The sequence below is a fragment of the Lepidothrix coronata genome, unplaced genomic scaffold (genome assembly GCF_001604755.1).
Source record: "Lepidothrix coronata isolate B3197 unplaced genomic scaffold, Lepidothrix_coronata-1.0 Scaffold0, whole genome shotgun sequence".
Taxonomy (NCBI): domain Eukaryota; kingdom Metazoa; phylum Chordata; class Aves; order Passeriformes; family Pipridae; genus Lepidothrix; species Lepidothrix coronata.
This window is the reverse complement of record NW_016690180.1, coordinates 5,872,759-5,889,136: the sequence shown is the minus strand read 5'-3', so window position 1 is coordinate 5,889,136 and position 16,378 is coordinate 5,872,759. Positions and strand designations below refer to the sequence as shown.

Below are 16,378 nucleotides of genomic sequence, written 5' to 3'. Positions count from 1 at the left end.
GGACCACTGAGGCAAATCTCATGTAGTAGAGGTTAAATCCTTTTGCCTTTAAGTGAATGACGTAACTTTTCACTTTCCCTGTTATTTCCTTGTTGTATCAAGAGAAGTGTTGAAATATCTGTTTCCCTGCTCCGGATGATAAAGTATACTAGATGGTGTTTGAACATTAATGGACTCTATTATGATAATTCATATGTGTCTCCAAACAGCTGACTATCTCAGCTACATTTGGTTTCTGTGGAAGATACAGTCTTTGGGAGGAAGAAAAACCAAAAAATTGGCTTTTGTTTATGGAAATGTTTTTGCGTCTGCAGGTGGCAAGGGAAAATAGATGTTTCTGGAAAATAAGATTTGTTTTTGCTGTGTTATGGATACTTTAGGTAGTATTACTAGTTTATATCAGGTAATCCAAGAATACCTCATCCTCTCTGTGGGACAAGGTTTGCAAGAAATAGTATCTCTGTAAGATCACTTGATACTCTTGGAAAAACAGGCAAGCATTGGCATGCTATTTTTCCTTTTCTTTGCCTATGTGTTTCATTAGACTACTGTGGCTACACCAACTTAATGCTTTTGATCCCTCTCAATATTGTTTTTATTTAATGTTTCTCAGGTATTGATTTGATGTCAGGTCATATTATCTCATCTCATCTCATCTCTGTCAGCATGGGACTATTGCATACTATCCGCTTTATGAGTTTTATGTGCTATCACTAAATGTCTCACAGAGTTGAACTCATTGCTGGGAAGTTACATTATTGAATCTGAATGTCAGTCTTTTTTATGTCAATCTTTATTCTGTGTGTGTTCTCTTAAATGTTTCTTTGGGCTCTTTTAGTTTGTTCTGCTTTGTATATCTAGACTGCATCTATATATTCATCTGTCAACCCCAGCTTTCTTTTTAGCTACATGTGGAAGAGAGGGCAATGGACTGAGGGCAGGTCATGAAGGCAGAAAATGCCCAGAAACCAATTTTCCCTGTGAAATCTGATGAGCTACAACAGGTACGGGAGCTCACACCTATTTTAAAACATGAGAACATGTTTAAGTGGAGCAGAGGCTACTCCATGATCCCAAACAGTTTGTTTTCCTTTCCTGGAGGAGTAGAAACACCTCTCCAGGGAGTGCTGCAAATTTATATCAGTAACGAGCATCTCTGGGGACTCATAGAAATGGATGTGCCGAGTCGTGGAGTGGGTGGGAAAGCTGGAGGCAAGTGTCAATCCTGGTTTGCACAGAGAAGCTCTATGCCCTGTGAGAACAGACTAGGCAAGGGGGAGGGAAGGGTGGCTTTTTGATGAGGACCTGAAAAGCAAACAAGTTTGTGCAGGTGCATGGCCAACCCAGAGCTCAGCAGGGCACTGCTTACTGTAGTGGATACATCCTGGATTATTTTAAAAAGAACATCAATAAGAAATATCATTAGCTTGAAATCAAGGTGGGTTTTTTTACTGGCATTGTGTTTCATAACAGCCTTTTTCTGTTGTAGAGATGTAATTAGAGATGTCAGTCAACTTACCCTCTTAATATCTTTTAGTTCCCTTTTTTGCCTTGGCTGCTGTATTGAGCCTGCAGGCCAGTAATCCACCTGCCCTCTCTCTGCCACACAGTTCTTAATGATGCATGCACATGGATTTTCATTCTCTAAATTCTTTATAGAAATTTCTATTCAATTTAATAATTTATATTCTCATTAATCTAGCTTATTACACCATATTTTGTAGCCATTAAATTCAATAACAAGGAACACATTCTTTTGAAGAGAGGTCCTGTGCAATATCTCATTCTAGGAGAATGACAGATGCTGCATCTCATATAATGAGCAATAAAGTCTGTGAAATCTCTGCAAATCCCATTTCAAAACTGGGGCTTGAAAAATCCTGGCCACAGTAACTTCAACTTTAAATTGACACTATGAATCCTGGTTTTATTTGTTTTTCCCCTCAACAATCATCTTCCTACCCACCAGCTGATGCATGTGCTTTGTCAGCTGTGCTTGGAGAGGTCTCACCCTGCAGTTTTCCTCACCCACAGTACTGTGAGTGCCCCCAGCACTGCAGCAAATAGGAAAAGCAAGGAACCTACACCTTGTTAAATATTTAGGTGTCTTTTCTGCGATTATGTGAGTCTTTCTGTTTCTCATGTGAAGCTTGCTTTGCTTGAAAATTATTTTTCAGATATTTCCAGTGACATTGGCATCTTCTCTGTCCTGTCCACTGGCATAACCTCATCCCTGCATTGGTCCTGTTTTCTGGGATACACTGCTCACTCTCTTTCCAGTCATTTAAATTTCTTCCCTCTGTAAGCGTGGTAGTTAAGTCTTTGTTTGACCTGTGCTTGTGTTGAGGACTCTGTACTGGTTTTGATGGGATGGATTAAGGAGGAATTAAACCTAGGAATCCCAATGGATTTGGGTGACATTTGAGCAGTTTAACAGCAAGATGTCTTATGGGGAATTTTCAGCTGGCACATTGATAAGACTTTGCCAGCTGGAGTCCAAAGGCTGTGACTGATTTACTGGCAGTAAAGCCCATTGCACCCGCCTTCATCTTTCTTGGACAGCATGAAAGAGAGGGCATGAGAGAAGCTGCTCCTTTCTGTCACTGGGAGTGGAAGGACTATGTGCTGCCTTCATGATACTGATGCTCTCTGCTGGCTCTATGTTAGGCACTGTGTATCTTTGTGCATCTGACAAATTATATGACAGGTTAAAGATTATTCTAATCTGTTCTGCTAGTCTTCTGATAGCTGAGACGGGAGCATGTACCATCTGTGCTGTGTTATTCTAGCTAGTGTATCCAAACTTGTTTATCTGTCGCCTTCACACCTTATGTTACTCTGTGATTCAAAACTGATTTACTGTTAACTGTTTACAGTGATTTGAACAAGATAGACTTGTCAAACAGACAGGAAAAAACATTTAATTACTAATTTCCCTTGGTCTCCTGGGGCTGGATGTACAGGATTCCCATTCAAGTGATTAAGGAGAAAAGCAAATGGCCCATGTAAGCAGACTTATTTCCTGACACTTACAGCAACTGTCCTTGCTGCAAGTTGACAGCGTTGGGTGTCCTAACCTTCAGCATTTCCTATCCCCTTTTTTTTTCTCAACACTATAGATGGATGGAAGGGAGAAGTTGTGTTTGAGCATTAGAAATGCAAAAGGCTTTAGTGCAGGGCATTGTCTGTTGCATTGCTGATGTTTGGATTCCTTGTACTTGTTTTACTGGTTTACTGGTTTATTGAAGCATTTTACCCTATGGGGTAAATTCCTCCATAAAATCTTGTGAAAACTTTACGTAAACAGACTTTGTCTTATTGGTCAGGCATTCCTTCCTTAGATACCTGGAAGGGCAGGCTGCTGGCAGGATGGGGAACAGTGTGCGCAGCCTGTGCAGTAAAGCGTGTTCATTGGTTTTGAAATGAATCAAAAAGCCTAATTTAAAGAATTCATGCTTAGTAATGTGACAACTGTGATGATGGGGTATGCAGCAGAAACAGCTAAGGGACATGTTAAATCATATAGAGAAAAGCAGATCTTGGCTGGAGATAGGAGTGTTGGCTTTCACCCATTTTCATGAAATGAAAGCTGTGTTGACCTGTTATATTTGTTCAACACCTAGATTCATAGTTGGTGAATCAGTACAGTAGATTTAGAGTCAATGAGGAAATTCAGTTATATCTGAAGACCTCCAGAAGAGGAGGGGACAAGGCTAATGGAGATGAATGACATGGTAAGAACCTTTTTTTAAAAATGCTGTAGTTGAATTGATTTATGCAGTAAATTGCATTAACCAGCAGAAAGGGCATGGCACAGTCTTCCCTTTCAAAGAAGGCGGAGGAAACAGGCAAGGTGGGAACTGTGGACAAATAGGTCTTTCACCCAGTGTTGTGTCCAGTGCTGATGCTTTCTCTTCTGTATGCTCTACCATTTGATTTATGGGGTTTTCCAGTCAGCTTCTGAGGTGTGTGAAGGGTTAGATCAGCTCTGGCCAAGAGCAATAATTTCTCTATTTCTCTGCATGACTGCCTGCCTGTCTGTTAGGGGTTCCATGTAAGAATATATTTCACCAAAGTCAGAATTCAGCAGCAAAAAATTGGTCTGGCTGGAGATGTGAGTTGGTCAGCTTATAGAAAGCAGAGCTGGGGGAGAGGTTGAGTACCCCTTTTTCTTCTACCCTGGTAAAACTGCTGCTTCAGCGCTTGTTGTTTTTCTCATCTGCTCATTGTGGGTTAGTGATTCTGAATCAGAAAATTCTAATGCTGGGCCTGAATTTGAGGTTCATAATTCAGCTTTTTATCTTTATGCTGCTACTGGGATGCATTGTTGTCTTAACACAGCACAAATGCTGTGTCTTGACTGCCCAAAGTGAGGAATTATATCTGTATGAACTTTTTAGGGATCTTTAAAGGAAATGCAGAATTACTATCTGTTGCATCTTTGACTTCATCATTTCAGTCTACGTGTCCTACCTCATCTGTAATCAGGTACAGATAAATTCACTTTGTGTAAGTTTGATCCCACCCTGAGTTCAACTCGGGCTCTCTGGCACCATGCTGGTTTGGAAACCACTTACCACAGGAAGCAGGCAGATCACAATGTGCTTGGGCACATTTTCTCTCTCTGAATACTCTGCAGCTATGCCTCCAGCAACTACAAAGGAGTGTTACCCAGATTTGGCTTTGCCATGCTCAGGTATAGCAGAGTGGAGTGTAAAACCTAATGTGGAATTGAAGAGTGCTATTGCATTACATAAGATTGTCTAAGTTTCCTGGTCAAATGTTCCTACAAGGGCCTCCATATACTTTCCAACCAAACCGCTGCTTTCTGTTGAGCCACAGCCCAAAGGAAGAGTGGAGCATGCTGAGGCAGTGCATATGCACACAGATTGTGAGAAAAGCACATACAGGAATTTAAAGATCTTATGAAAATATTTGCCACCAGTACAAAATGATGCTTCTCAAATTAGATTATGATAGGGGGCTAAGAGTTGGGTTTTCTTTAAAAAAAAACCAAACTAGCTTGTTCCAAGTAGATTCAATGCAAAATTAAAGTGAAGCAGAAAAGAAATAAAACTCTTTTTAAATGTTATTATGTTTCAGATATTCTTTGATGCATCCCAGCCCTGAGAAATTAATCTTTTCTTGACAGTGGCTAGCAAGAAAATCATGGTACTTCTTCTGAATAGTTGCGGGGATAGTAGCTGAAAGCTACCTTTATTTTCTCCAGTCTTTGGTGGAAAAAAAAGTTACTTTTTTTTTTCCTGGTTAAGTTTTTTATTTCTTGTTTCTGTCTTCATGTCTGGTTTGTGTTTTGCTATGCTTTTTTGGTGTAGCTTTGAAAATTTCAGTGTCTCAAGGAAGAAATGCTTGGTCAAATTTTGTCCTCAGTCACCTGGGGGGAAAAAGTCAGAGAAATGTATTGACTTTCCTGATATAAAGCTGGATGTTTATTGAAGTAACCCAGCAGCAAACCAACAGAACTTTATCCTGTTTTGTTTGTTCATTTATAAATTGTCTTGTCTGGTTATGAAGACACATAACTAAAACACAGCTGGTTGGTTTCAATTGCTTCTAATTCAAGGCAGAGGAGCCAGCACCTTCCAAAGTGGGGTAACCAAAGCAATGCTTGTCTTTTGGTAAAATGGTCAAAACTGTGGTGTAAAGCCAAAAAATGAGCTGCAGTGTTACATTCTGGCTGTGCAAAATTCTCTTCTGTTCATCGAAGTGGTCGGCTGCGCTGACACCTCCAAACAGATCCTTAAACCCAGGAACAGATGTTTTAGTGCACGTTCCTTTGCTTTGTCAATATGACGCATCAACAGCAAGTTGCAGCCCGGCATTTACATCTCAAGTGCTGGGCTGCTCCGGGCTGGTGACTTGCTCTTTGACCTCATTCCTCCTTTGAACCTGCTGCCGCGGCGTGTGCTTGCCAGCCGCGTCCCTCAGCCCCGCGCTGCTCTGTCTTGTCATCCGCAGACAAGAAAAAGGCAGGCAAATTCCAGCCTTTCAAGAAGCTCTTCAGCAAGAGGAAGAAAAGAGAGCCCGCCTCAGACTGTGAGGAACCCAAGCTGAAGCCCAGCCACTCCTTCAGCAATATCTGCAACGGCACCTTCTCCTCCGATGAAGAGCCAAACAGTGGGCTGAGGTAAGCGCACATGCATCTGCTGCCAGCCTGTGCACACACACTGCTTGTTCTCCCTGCTTTTAATGGAATTAAATTTAAATTCTCCCTCTGCTAAATGGCAGCAATTTTTACTTGGCTTTTTACAAAGTGCATGCATCTCTCTCCCTCCTCTGAACATGGCACCTGCTGCTTTAGACTCCAAAGTGGGTTCATGTACTGGTTTGCAAAAAAGAATTCTCAGGGTGAAGCAGAAATGAATTTGAATCCAGCTCTGTGATTTAACAGAAACCATGGGGAACCTTGAGCACGTGTATTAATGGCATGCATGTTTTTAAAAACTGTGAAAAGGGAAACTTGAACTGGTATACTTTATTGCACACATTTCCCTGCAAGGTGGTATCTTTGGGTCAGAACAGACACATCCTTTTTCAGTCTATCCCATACAGTTTTTGCACTGTAATTGGGGTCAACAAATAGGCTGCTTTTATTTTGATCGGAATGTAGAGCAGAAGGAAGGGAGCAGAGAGAAGCACCTGGAAATCAGATCATATTCAAGTGTCAACAGAGGATTACAAAAGGACAGTGTGAGAATTTTCTGTATGAATGGTGGGAGAAAGAAACTGCACAGAGCTAACTAGTTAGCAATCTCTAACTGAGAACAGGAAAAAAAGAAAAGCCAAACCAAAAACCAAAAAAACAAAACCAACCAAACAAACCAACCCAAACCAAAACAAACAAAAACCCCCCTACCCCAACAGCAACAAAACCCCAAGGCTGGATGCACAAACTAATGGCGTCAGTAATACTTATTTCACTTTCCAGCTGCTAGTCTCAGAGAGGTTAGCTGACTCCTGGTCAAAGCCTGCTGCTTTGGAAAAAAAGAAACTGTTTGCAGTGTGAATATCTGAATGTAACAAAACAGCTGAGAGGACAAAAAAACATGCCAAAATTTGTAGCAGAAACATCACCCTGCACAGTATTTCCAGTGGTGCAAAATAATAGCTGCAAAAATGTGATTTAAAAATTATTCATTTAGGGTTTTTTTTAAGCTTTTGAGGTTTTTTTGCCATTCTGTGAAATTCCTTAAGTTCTAGGTTTCCTTTTGGTTTCTGCAGTGCAATCTCATACACCTCTTTTGCCCAACCCAGCTTTTCAGAAAATCAATACTGAGCATAGCCACAGTGTAGCTGGAGGTGTGGCTGACTGCTCTTGCATTGCATTACCTGAGTGCATGATGCCAAAAGTCTGTAGGAGGTTTCAGTGCCTTTTCCCTCAAGAGTAAACTAAAGGGCGTCATCTCGCTATCAGGGATTTCCCATTCAGTATAACCGAAAATGTGGTGCTGCGCCCAGAAACAAACAGTGATATGGGAACTTGTCCCATTCCCCAACAGTGACGGGAAGGTGTGGCCGACCCTGGTGAGACTGTTAAATGCTTACATTTTTAAACATATTAATTTTTCTAATTAATAAAGGCATTAAGTGTAAGCTTCTGGTATAATGTCAGACTGCACGATTTAAATCACAGGGGTTTAGCAAGGGTGAAGGGTCACCCTTCCACCCTGAAGTGGAACACATCTTTCTGCACCTATGACTCCTGAGAGCTTCTGTTTTAGCCTGCTTAAAATACCAAGTCAAACCTCTGTTTTTCCTCTCAGGCTTTATGGTGCAATGTGGGTGGGATTTGATGATAATTTTCAGTTTGCAGGTAGTGTTTGTCACGCTGCTCATCTTACAACAAGCATAGATATTCAGTGCAGTGTGTTAGATTGCTTTGGGGAGCTTAGTTTGGCTACCTCATTGTTTTCAGCATGGCTTCCATCCATTATATTTTTTTGGCCTTTACTGTAATTTCAAATGTTTGTGAATTGAATGCAAAGAGAGGCTGAGTGAAATAATATACATAGTTATTTAAAAGTTGTCTAACAGTAGATGCATTGCCATACCTTGCACTATTCCTATAGAAATAGACCAGAGCAAATATAAATATCAAGTAGTATATTTATATAAGCAGAAAACTGAATAGTATTGTTCCAATTTTGCAATAAAATTTCAGGGATACTCCCATTCCCTTAAGAGAGCTATATTTCTTTTTCAGCCTGCAAAGTACATGAATTTGTTATCTGCAGATGTGTCTTGTGGACTTCTTGTTTTGTTTTGGGGAGAGGAGGTCGTTGTTTTGAACAGATATTAAGGGAGGAAGCTGCCTCCAGAAGGTAGAGACAAGCAAATGAATGAATATAGGCTAAAGAAGACATCTGTATTGCTTCCAAGACCTAAGCTAGTATTTCACTGAGTGCTGTATTGGCTTACAAGCCTGCTCACAGCTAGCACTGAAATCTCTAATGGAGACTGCACCGACTGGCTGATGCAGACATCCCTGGAGCCATTTAGGTAATCTGCATATGGTGTAGATTGACTAGCTGAGTTGGAAGCAGCCTGAGAGATCTGCCTGTCCATCCGTTCTTACAGATGCATCTTGGATTCATCAGATGCAAATAACTTGCTTGGTATCCTGATGTATGCACACTTCAGCCTATTTATTCATCCATGTTGTTTTGCAACAGCCAGGTGGGAGGTATCCTACTGCAGTTTGTCTTGCTCTGCCTTGTGAAAGACTGGAATTCCTTTTCCCACTTTTATACTGCCCTTCTTAAGTTTACAAAGTTAAAACGGTACTCATTAACTTCATGTCCTAACCAAGGGCTGGGAGATAGAAGTGCTTATTACAAGGAAGCTAAGCTGTGTTTGTGGACCTTCACTAAAGTCTCCAGAAGCTTCTGTTCTGAGGCTACGATTTGGCACTTTAAAAGATTTTATATTTGTCTAATTTGTCACAGTTGACATTAAGCAAGCTTTGTGAGGACATACCTGAAAGTGCACCTGTGCAGTGCCCTACAAAAGTTTGGCATTCTGGCTTGATGTGCAGAGGCAGTGGGAAATTAAATTTCTCTTATTGGGGGTACAGTAAAGTGCCTTTCCTTAGACTGAATGCAGTATTTCAAAGGGCCTGGAATTAGACCTGTTAGGTCTTGAGGAGTCAAGTGTGACAGCACTGATCCTCTTCCAACAAAAAGTCTCTGAGTGAACTTCAGTTTCTTGACAGTGCCTCTCCATGAAACGAGACCCCTTTACTTGCAGCATTGTACAGTTCCATATGAAACAATCTAGATCAACAGTAAAAAAGTGATCCGTCTACCCAGCCAGAGTTTCAAGGAGCTCCCAAGAAACCTTCTCTGTCACATCCAGTTTTCATACACTGGGCATTTTTTTCTGCTTATTAGCCTTATTTCTGCAATTGGCTTTTGTCACTTTACTAATTTCTTTGGAAGTGGCCCATTTTGAGTGCCTTCTTGACTCCAGTGAGAGTGCTATGTTGCAGTACTGCTTAGTGTCCACCTTCTTCTGGAGACTTCATCTTATCAGAACTCAGATGTCAGCAAGTATCTCTTCAAGCCCAAGCAGAGAAAAGTAACATGTGGACACTGTAAGGCTTTTATAAACAAAGCACGCTTGGATTTTCCTCTCTTACGTCAGCTGACAAGGATCCACGTGGAACAAGTTTCTTATTTCTGGGTTATGAGGTGTGTTGTGGGAACCAAGGATGTTCCAAGACAGAAAAGGTTGTGGCAAAGAACAGCTTTACCCTCTGCAGTTTTCCATTTGCATGGATTTTTTATAAGTTTCATTATGAATTTTTGTGACATTAGAGTTGTTTCTCCTTTTTTGTAATTTATATTGCAGCTGAATAGCACAGAAATAGGAGCCACAACCACCTTATGAATGGCCGTTTCTGATGTGTACTCAGTGACATGTGGTCAGAGCAGAGGAGTGGAGAAAGTCTTCCTTAAGTGGTTCCAGCTGCCTTGGCAGAACATCAGACTAATATCATACTCAGTATTTTTTTTGACCTTAGCTTTTCTTGACACCTCAACTCTCACTGTCCTCCCTTCTGTTCCCAGCTTGCTTAAGTCTTTGAGCTCCAGAAGCTTTCTTCTCAGGTACGTGAGCTAGGACTTTTTACTACTTGTTGCAATTTTATCACTTAGTAGAAATTTGCACAAAATGCCATCAGCTTGCCTTTTTTTTTCAGCTGAGTGCAAAGATGCCTCATTATGTGTGCTGTAATTTGTATATGATCCTGAGAGCCCTTCAGTAGGCCATGTCTCTGCAAGTCCTCAACATTTTGTATTAGGTTGCACTCTGTTTCTCCTTTTTAACTTGTCTTTTGTCCTCAGCCTCAATTATTAGTTTAATTTTCACATCAGTAATCCCAGAACCTTTTTTACTCTGGTCTTCACTTTTTCCATCACATAAGCTGTCTTGCTTTAGTCTCTCTGGAAGGTTAGGATGTCTTAATGTCCACTTGTCCTCTCCCTTGCCTCCCTTTTGGATTTTTTCATTGCACTCCCCCTCCTAATCATCATATACTTGATTCCTTCCAGATTCTGCATGGCAACTGTCATTTTCAGCAGCTGATAAGGATGAGGTCTAGGCTCCTGTACCATACAGAGTTGTCACCTTTAATATAATATACTGTCTTATTTCCTCTTCCTTTCCTTCCTTATCAGCTAAATGCAGTCACTATATAACACTTATTCCTGCCAAGGCTAACTTAGACTTTTCACTTCTTTTTCTGACTTTTTGCCATACTTTAGAGCAGATTTTGCATAAACATATGCTGCTGTTTGACAGAATAGTGTCACATGTGATGGATTGCCAGGTCAAGTGTGAAAGCTGGACCACTTAGAGCCCTGTTCCTTCTACCAATCTGCATATTTCTATGCTAACTGGTGAATGTCCACATCCTCAAACTGCATCAGGGTTCTCTTGCAGAATTACTGGAAAGCAGAGTGATGCCTTTCTTTGCTGTACATGCTGAGACTTTCTGAGATTAGACAATTTAGTGAATAATTATGTGAAACTCACGTGTCAAGAACTGTGTAGTCCTACTTCATTGCCTTCTTGCTCCCTAAGGGAAGGCAAGCAGGGCACCAAAAAAATCCCACAGCAGGGTGGGATTTGTGATCATGCTGCAGGTCCATAGCTGAGAAGGCAGAGCTAAGGGCAAGCCAGGAAAACAGTCTGCAAATTGAGGTCTGGATCAAGGATCTTTGTGGCCAGGGACAGTTGTTTTTGAACTGGTCACTGGCACTCCTCCAGCATAGTTCAGGCAGGGACCAAAGCCTCAACTGTGATCTTAAAAGAGAGCTCCTGGATCCATGTGGGTGGGTGGAGCTCCCAGATGAGGCTGGTCAGGGACATTAAAGCTCATTAGTGCTCTCTGGAACTTGATACTTCCCATGGTTGATTTTTGTGCCCTTGATTATCATAATTTTAGTTAGACTATTAGCATGATGCATCAGCTACTTATAGCTAAGCTTGATCCCTGCTTGTAAGAAAAAATGAAACTATGGTAAGTTCATAGGTTACAGATCCTCTGATGACACCAGACTGGAGCTTTATATAAGATAATGTTGTGTGATACCTTTGAAATGAGCAAGACTACTGACAGCAGGGCTGCACAACTGATCATTGGCATCAATGGGACTTGAGTGGGTCATAACAGGAGGAGTGTCCTGAAATTCAACAGTTCCTGAAGGTGATACAAATACATCTTTAGACTGAGCTCAGAATCAGAGTTATGTCACAGCATACACAGTATTCCCCATCCAGGTGTGAGTTAGAACCAAAACTCACATTCCAGTATGAGAGACGAAAGAGAGGACACTAAAAATACATATCAGAATTACAGTTAGTTTTCATCTTTTACGTATTAATGCATCTCTGGAATGAGTAGAAAATGAAATTTATGTTTTTCATCTCTATCTGCCCTGGGAACATTCATGGGATATGCAAAGCGTTGAATCAGACTTCTTTATTAAAACAAAACAATAAGTAAAGGCAACCTATCACTGCACTTGTCATTTCCCTGGGGCATTATTCTGGGAAGTGACTCCCAGATCCCTTTGAAGAGATTATATGGAGGGTCAATACCTGACTAAAGCAAATCATTCTTGCTTTACATGCTTTATGAATTTTTTTAATGTTAAAAATGGCTTTATGTTAAAAAGCTGGTTTTGATCTCTAATGATTACAGAATCAGTTTCTAATAGAAAACTAAAAGTCATGAGACTCGGGGTTTTTTGGAGTCAGTCTCTACAAACAAGAAAGAACAGAACAACTCATTCTTTCCCTTTATTTTCCAGTTTCTATTTCTAACTCTTTAATAACAGAGTGGGAGGAACATTTATGACACACCAAAGAGGCAACTGGTGGTGTGAAATTTCTGTACTACAGGAACTCACCAACATGGGATTATACAAGAGCTGAGGTCTCAGTGTTCTCTGCTGGAAAAGCTTCCCCTTATTAATGACCACACATATGTCTTTGAGAGGAGAAATAGCTCTGGAGAAAAATGGGGTCTAAAACATTATAGCCACCAGCATCAAGATAAACTTAACCTTGTATTCTGTGTAAAATTTTTCCTTTGCATGCTCTGATGTACTTAAGGGTGCAGTCCCACAGCAGTATGTGCTGATTGATGTCTGGACTGCAGTTGTCTGGCTCTTTCCAACAGCTCTCTAGACACACAGCTAGCATGGAAACTTGAGTCAGGATTTGCTCAGGCAAACCAGGAAGCTGTGTAGGTTTTTGAGTTTGGATGGTTTTTGGGATTTTTTTTTTTTCCAGTTAGTTATTCTAGTTACCAGAACATCTCTGAATTGTTTCATGTGAACCATGACCACTAATCAGGCAAAAAAGAGGTGATGTGAACACACAGAGAGGAGGGTAAAGAGGGAAAGGGTGACACCTCACCTGTCCTGACCTGATGTATCTAGAACTGATGGAAAGTCACATCCTAAATAGATGATGATGCATAGCAGTGGATGGCTGGGGGAGGGTCCAAGTTTGTTGGTCTTCATGGAAGAGAAGTAAGACTTCACCTGTAGGATCAAGGTGGTTCTATTTCGCTGTAAGGGAATTGTTTCACATTTTCTAATTTCTTAGCACACACAGATACCTTAGCAAGAATGGGTAATGGTAAGAGGGGTTTAGTGCACAGAGGTTTTTGCAAGCCAAACTCATACATAGATGTGATACTCCAATGTCTGTGTAATCTGTTTTACCGGTGGTTTTCTGTGATTCTTCCAGAAGTCTGAAATGAAACAGGTGTTTTCCCTTTCCAGGAAAATGAATCAGCAGCACTGAATTAAACAATGAGTCCGAGAAGCATATTAATTTTATGCAGAAGAAACCTAATAAGGGGCAATGTGTATTTGAGGCAATTTCTTTTACAGCTAAATATTGTTAAATCTGGGCTAGGAGTCCAATCATCTCCATGGTCAGGAAGTGGTGGGGTCCTCATACTCTGTGTCTTGCTCTATTTCCCATCCCTTTGACACCACTGGTGTCATTATTTGTAAAAATCCTGTGGGATGGTTGACTCCGCTATACTTTTAAGCTCTTGGGGCACACTCAAGACAAAGACAAATCCTGGTGTATTTTTTTTCACACTAAAACCTGCATGTACCACAGAGCCCATCATATGTTCTCAAAAATGTACTAGTTCTTGACAATTTCATCCTAACCAAAGAAGGTGAAAAGTAAGTTTTTAGTGTTGCTGCGAAACCAAGTATTCCGACCTGTTTCAGGTATCTGAAGATGGACACAGGTTAGGCAACAAAAACTCTGAGAGCAAATGCAACTTAACTTTGCTCTGAGTATGAGAAAATTAGTTTTGAAAATTTGTGTATTGCAACTGAAACTGGAACATGATCCTTGGGTTGCAACACATCTTCAGAGAGAACATCTTTAAGGATTTGCTAAAAGTGCTTCATATTTTGATATAGCACATTCATAATTCATGTAATTTAGTCAGGTTTCTGAAAGTGAGTCAGATGATGATTCAATTATTTTCAGTACAAACAGCCTCTGAAGTGTCATCATCAGAATTATCAACAGAAGTGCTCATAAACTGATGGCACTGTTTTCCCACATTTCTTGGAAGTGATATGGCAGTTTGAAGCTGTAATACCTTCAGCCATGGCTATCTATGACTGTAGCCTGGGTCTCTGTCATACCGTGAATCTATTGAAATCCACTCCTGATGTTGACATGCCTTTTAATCGAAGGGAGCACAGACTGTAGACGTGTATTGTGAGGATGTTTTTGTATAAAGACTTCTGAGAAAAACTTCAAAGATGGGAATGCTGGTTAGCAGTGAAGGAAGCTCAATTATTCATACTGTATTATGACTTAAAAGAAATTCAGTCTTTCCAAAAGTAGAACATGAGGAAAGTGAAAAAAGAGGGGGGAAAAGGACCTTTTTGATATAATCTGTCAGATTCACAGCTGGGAAGATATGAAAGGATTGTGGGCTCCAAGTGAGTAAAATAAGAGACCTTTCAGAAAGTACAATAGCCTGGAAATCACCTTAAACAGTATTTAAACTCTCCTGTAAAAGAAACTAGGTTACTACAATGTGTGAATATTTTTTTCCTATGTTCTTTAGCCTACAAAGACATTTAAGCAAAATTCTTAAACTATTTTTACCAGTTGTTGGACATGTGGCTAGCAGAATTGCTCATTCACCCAATTCTGAAATATTCATTATGTGCAAAGCATTTTGAAGGGATACAGTAGAGAGTAATCTTGAATTAATGCACTGCAAGGTTTCCTGTGACTGTTTCATGTCTTCTGACAATTTGGAGTATGTTTGTTTTGTTAGGAAGTTAATAAGAAAACAAAAATGGACAAAACCTTTCAGGTATGTTTGGCCTAAGCTCTACAAAACAGAAATATGTGATGCCATGTAATAAGGAGAGAGACAGCAGTTTGGTGTTTGGGAGAACATCAGAAATGCTGTACAATGCTACTGGTACCTGCCACTGGTACCATTGTGGGCACTTTTCAAAGGCAAGGTTGGACTTCCAGTGGTGATGTACTTATGATTGCAGGTCACATGGAGCTCCGAAGCTATTTCATGTGACCTGGTGTCCCCAAAAGAATGATATTAAATGATATTTAATAAGTTCATAGGCAGGAGGAGAGACTAGATCATCAAAGGTGTCCTCAGCTTTGTAGCAGGATGGGGAAGATCTTCGCTCACAGCCCTGTCCCAGACAGTCCACCAGCACTGACCTCAGAAGTTGCTCTTTTCTTCCATTTCAGGGACTCAGATTTTATCGGGCACTTCCTACTACCAGAGCATCCCTGCAGCTGGTCAAATGCAGATTTGGAGTTTGAACTGCTAGCAAATTCTGTTCAGTTTCAAAGCTGCCAGTTGGCTGCTGCCAACTTAAATATTAGCAATTCATTAGTAAGGTCAAAACCAACTTGCAAACAAGCCACTTTTGTGCCTGAATTGCAATCTTTGCCTACTAATTAGTTGTAACAAACACAAATATACATGAGGTGTCTGATTTTAAGTATGAGAACTCCAACCCACTGGACAGTAAAAGGGGAGGATAGTGGTGTATGCATAGAAAGTAGCTGTGAGACAAAGCCACAAGTATCTGAGCCACAGCACTGCTGGAAAAATCTTTGAGAAAGGATCGTCTCTGGAGCACAGCATGACCTGGATTATACATCCTCAGCAGATCTCTCAGCTCAAAGGTAATTAACAAACCACCAGTTCCCACTGGCCTTGCCTTCCACATCTGCAGCAGGTTCACATACTGAACAATGCAAATGGCAGGAGGGGTGCCCATGGACTGGTTTTCCAAATTTTGCATGTTTGTCTCCATTTTGGTTGTGACTACAGACTTCTCCCCCCTATCCTCCCACCTTGTTGAATGCAATGCTCGAGCTTTCAGTTCAAACAGTCCAACACAGTTATATGAAAAAAAAGCCAACTTTCTCTCAGCTTCAAACCACTCTCTGTTTAAGGGACATTTCTCAAATTGTGGGTCACGGCCTGATTCCTGGGTGGCCAAGGAAGGTGGATGTATTTCAGTGACATGCGATTTTACCGCAGTTATGTGTACAGGCTGAGTCACAGAGATTCAGTACAGAAACTTTTTTAGAAGAGGGTTTAAAAATATACTTTTATGGTTTCTCTAATAAAAGGTTTCTAAAAGAAGGTGTATTACCTTTAGAAGCCAGAGGCAATCAAGTTGTGGTTTTTATAAAACAAAAATCTAACATAGAATATAGCATCAATTAAAGGTTCCTTCTCTTTCATGGCTAAAACTGCTGTGAAATATTGACCAGCTCTTTGACTGATTGTGTGCTGGTTTGTTTCAAATGA

General features: G+C 40.6%; 1 protein-coding gene across 11 annotated transcripts in view; it reads left to right on the top strand.

The window, feature by feature from the left end:
• The window catches only part of KIAA1211 (KIAA1211 ortholog), a 126,486-nt gene that overhangs the window by 84,027 nt on the left and 26,081 nt on the right, over positions 1 to 16,378 (top strand). For 9 of the 11 annotated variants that reach the window (XM_017823706.1, XM_017823860.1, XM_017823785.1 and 6 more), the window contains one exon: positions 5,980 to 6,148. The exons of 1 other annotated variant lie outside the window; for it this stretch is intronic. In XM_017823706.1, the coding sequence (XP_017679195.1) occupies positions 5,980 to 6,148 (169 nt within the window). Of the gene's footprint in view, positions 1 to 5,979; positions 6,149 to 9,744; positions 9,750 to 16,378 lie in introns of all 11 variants that reach the window. One more of the 11 variants, XM_017824021.1, reaches the window with a different exon arrangement.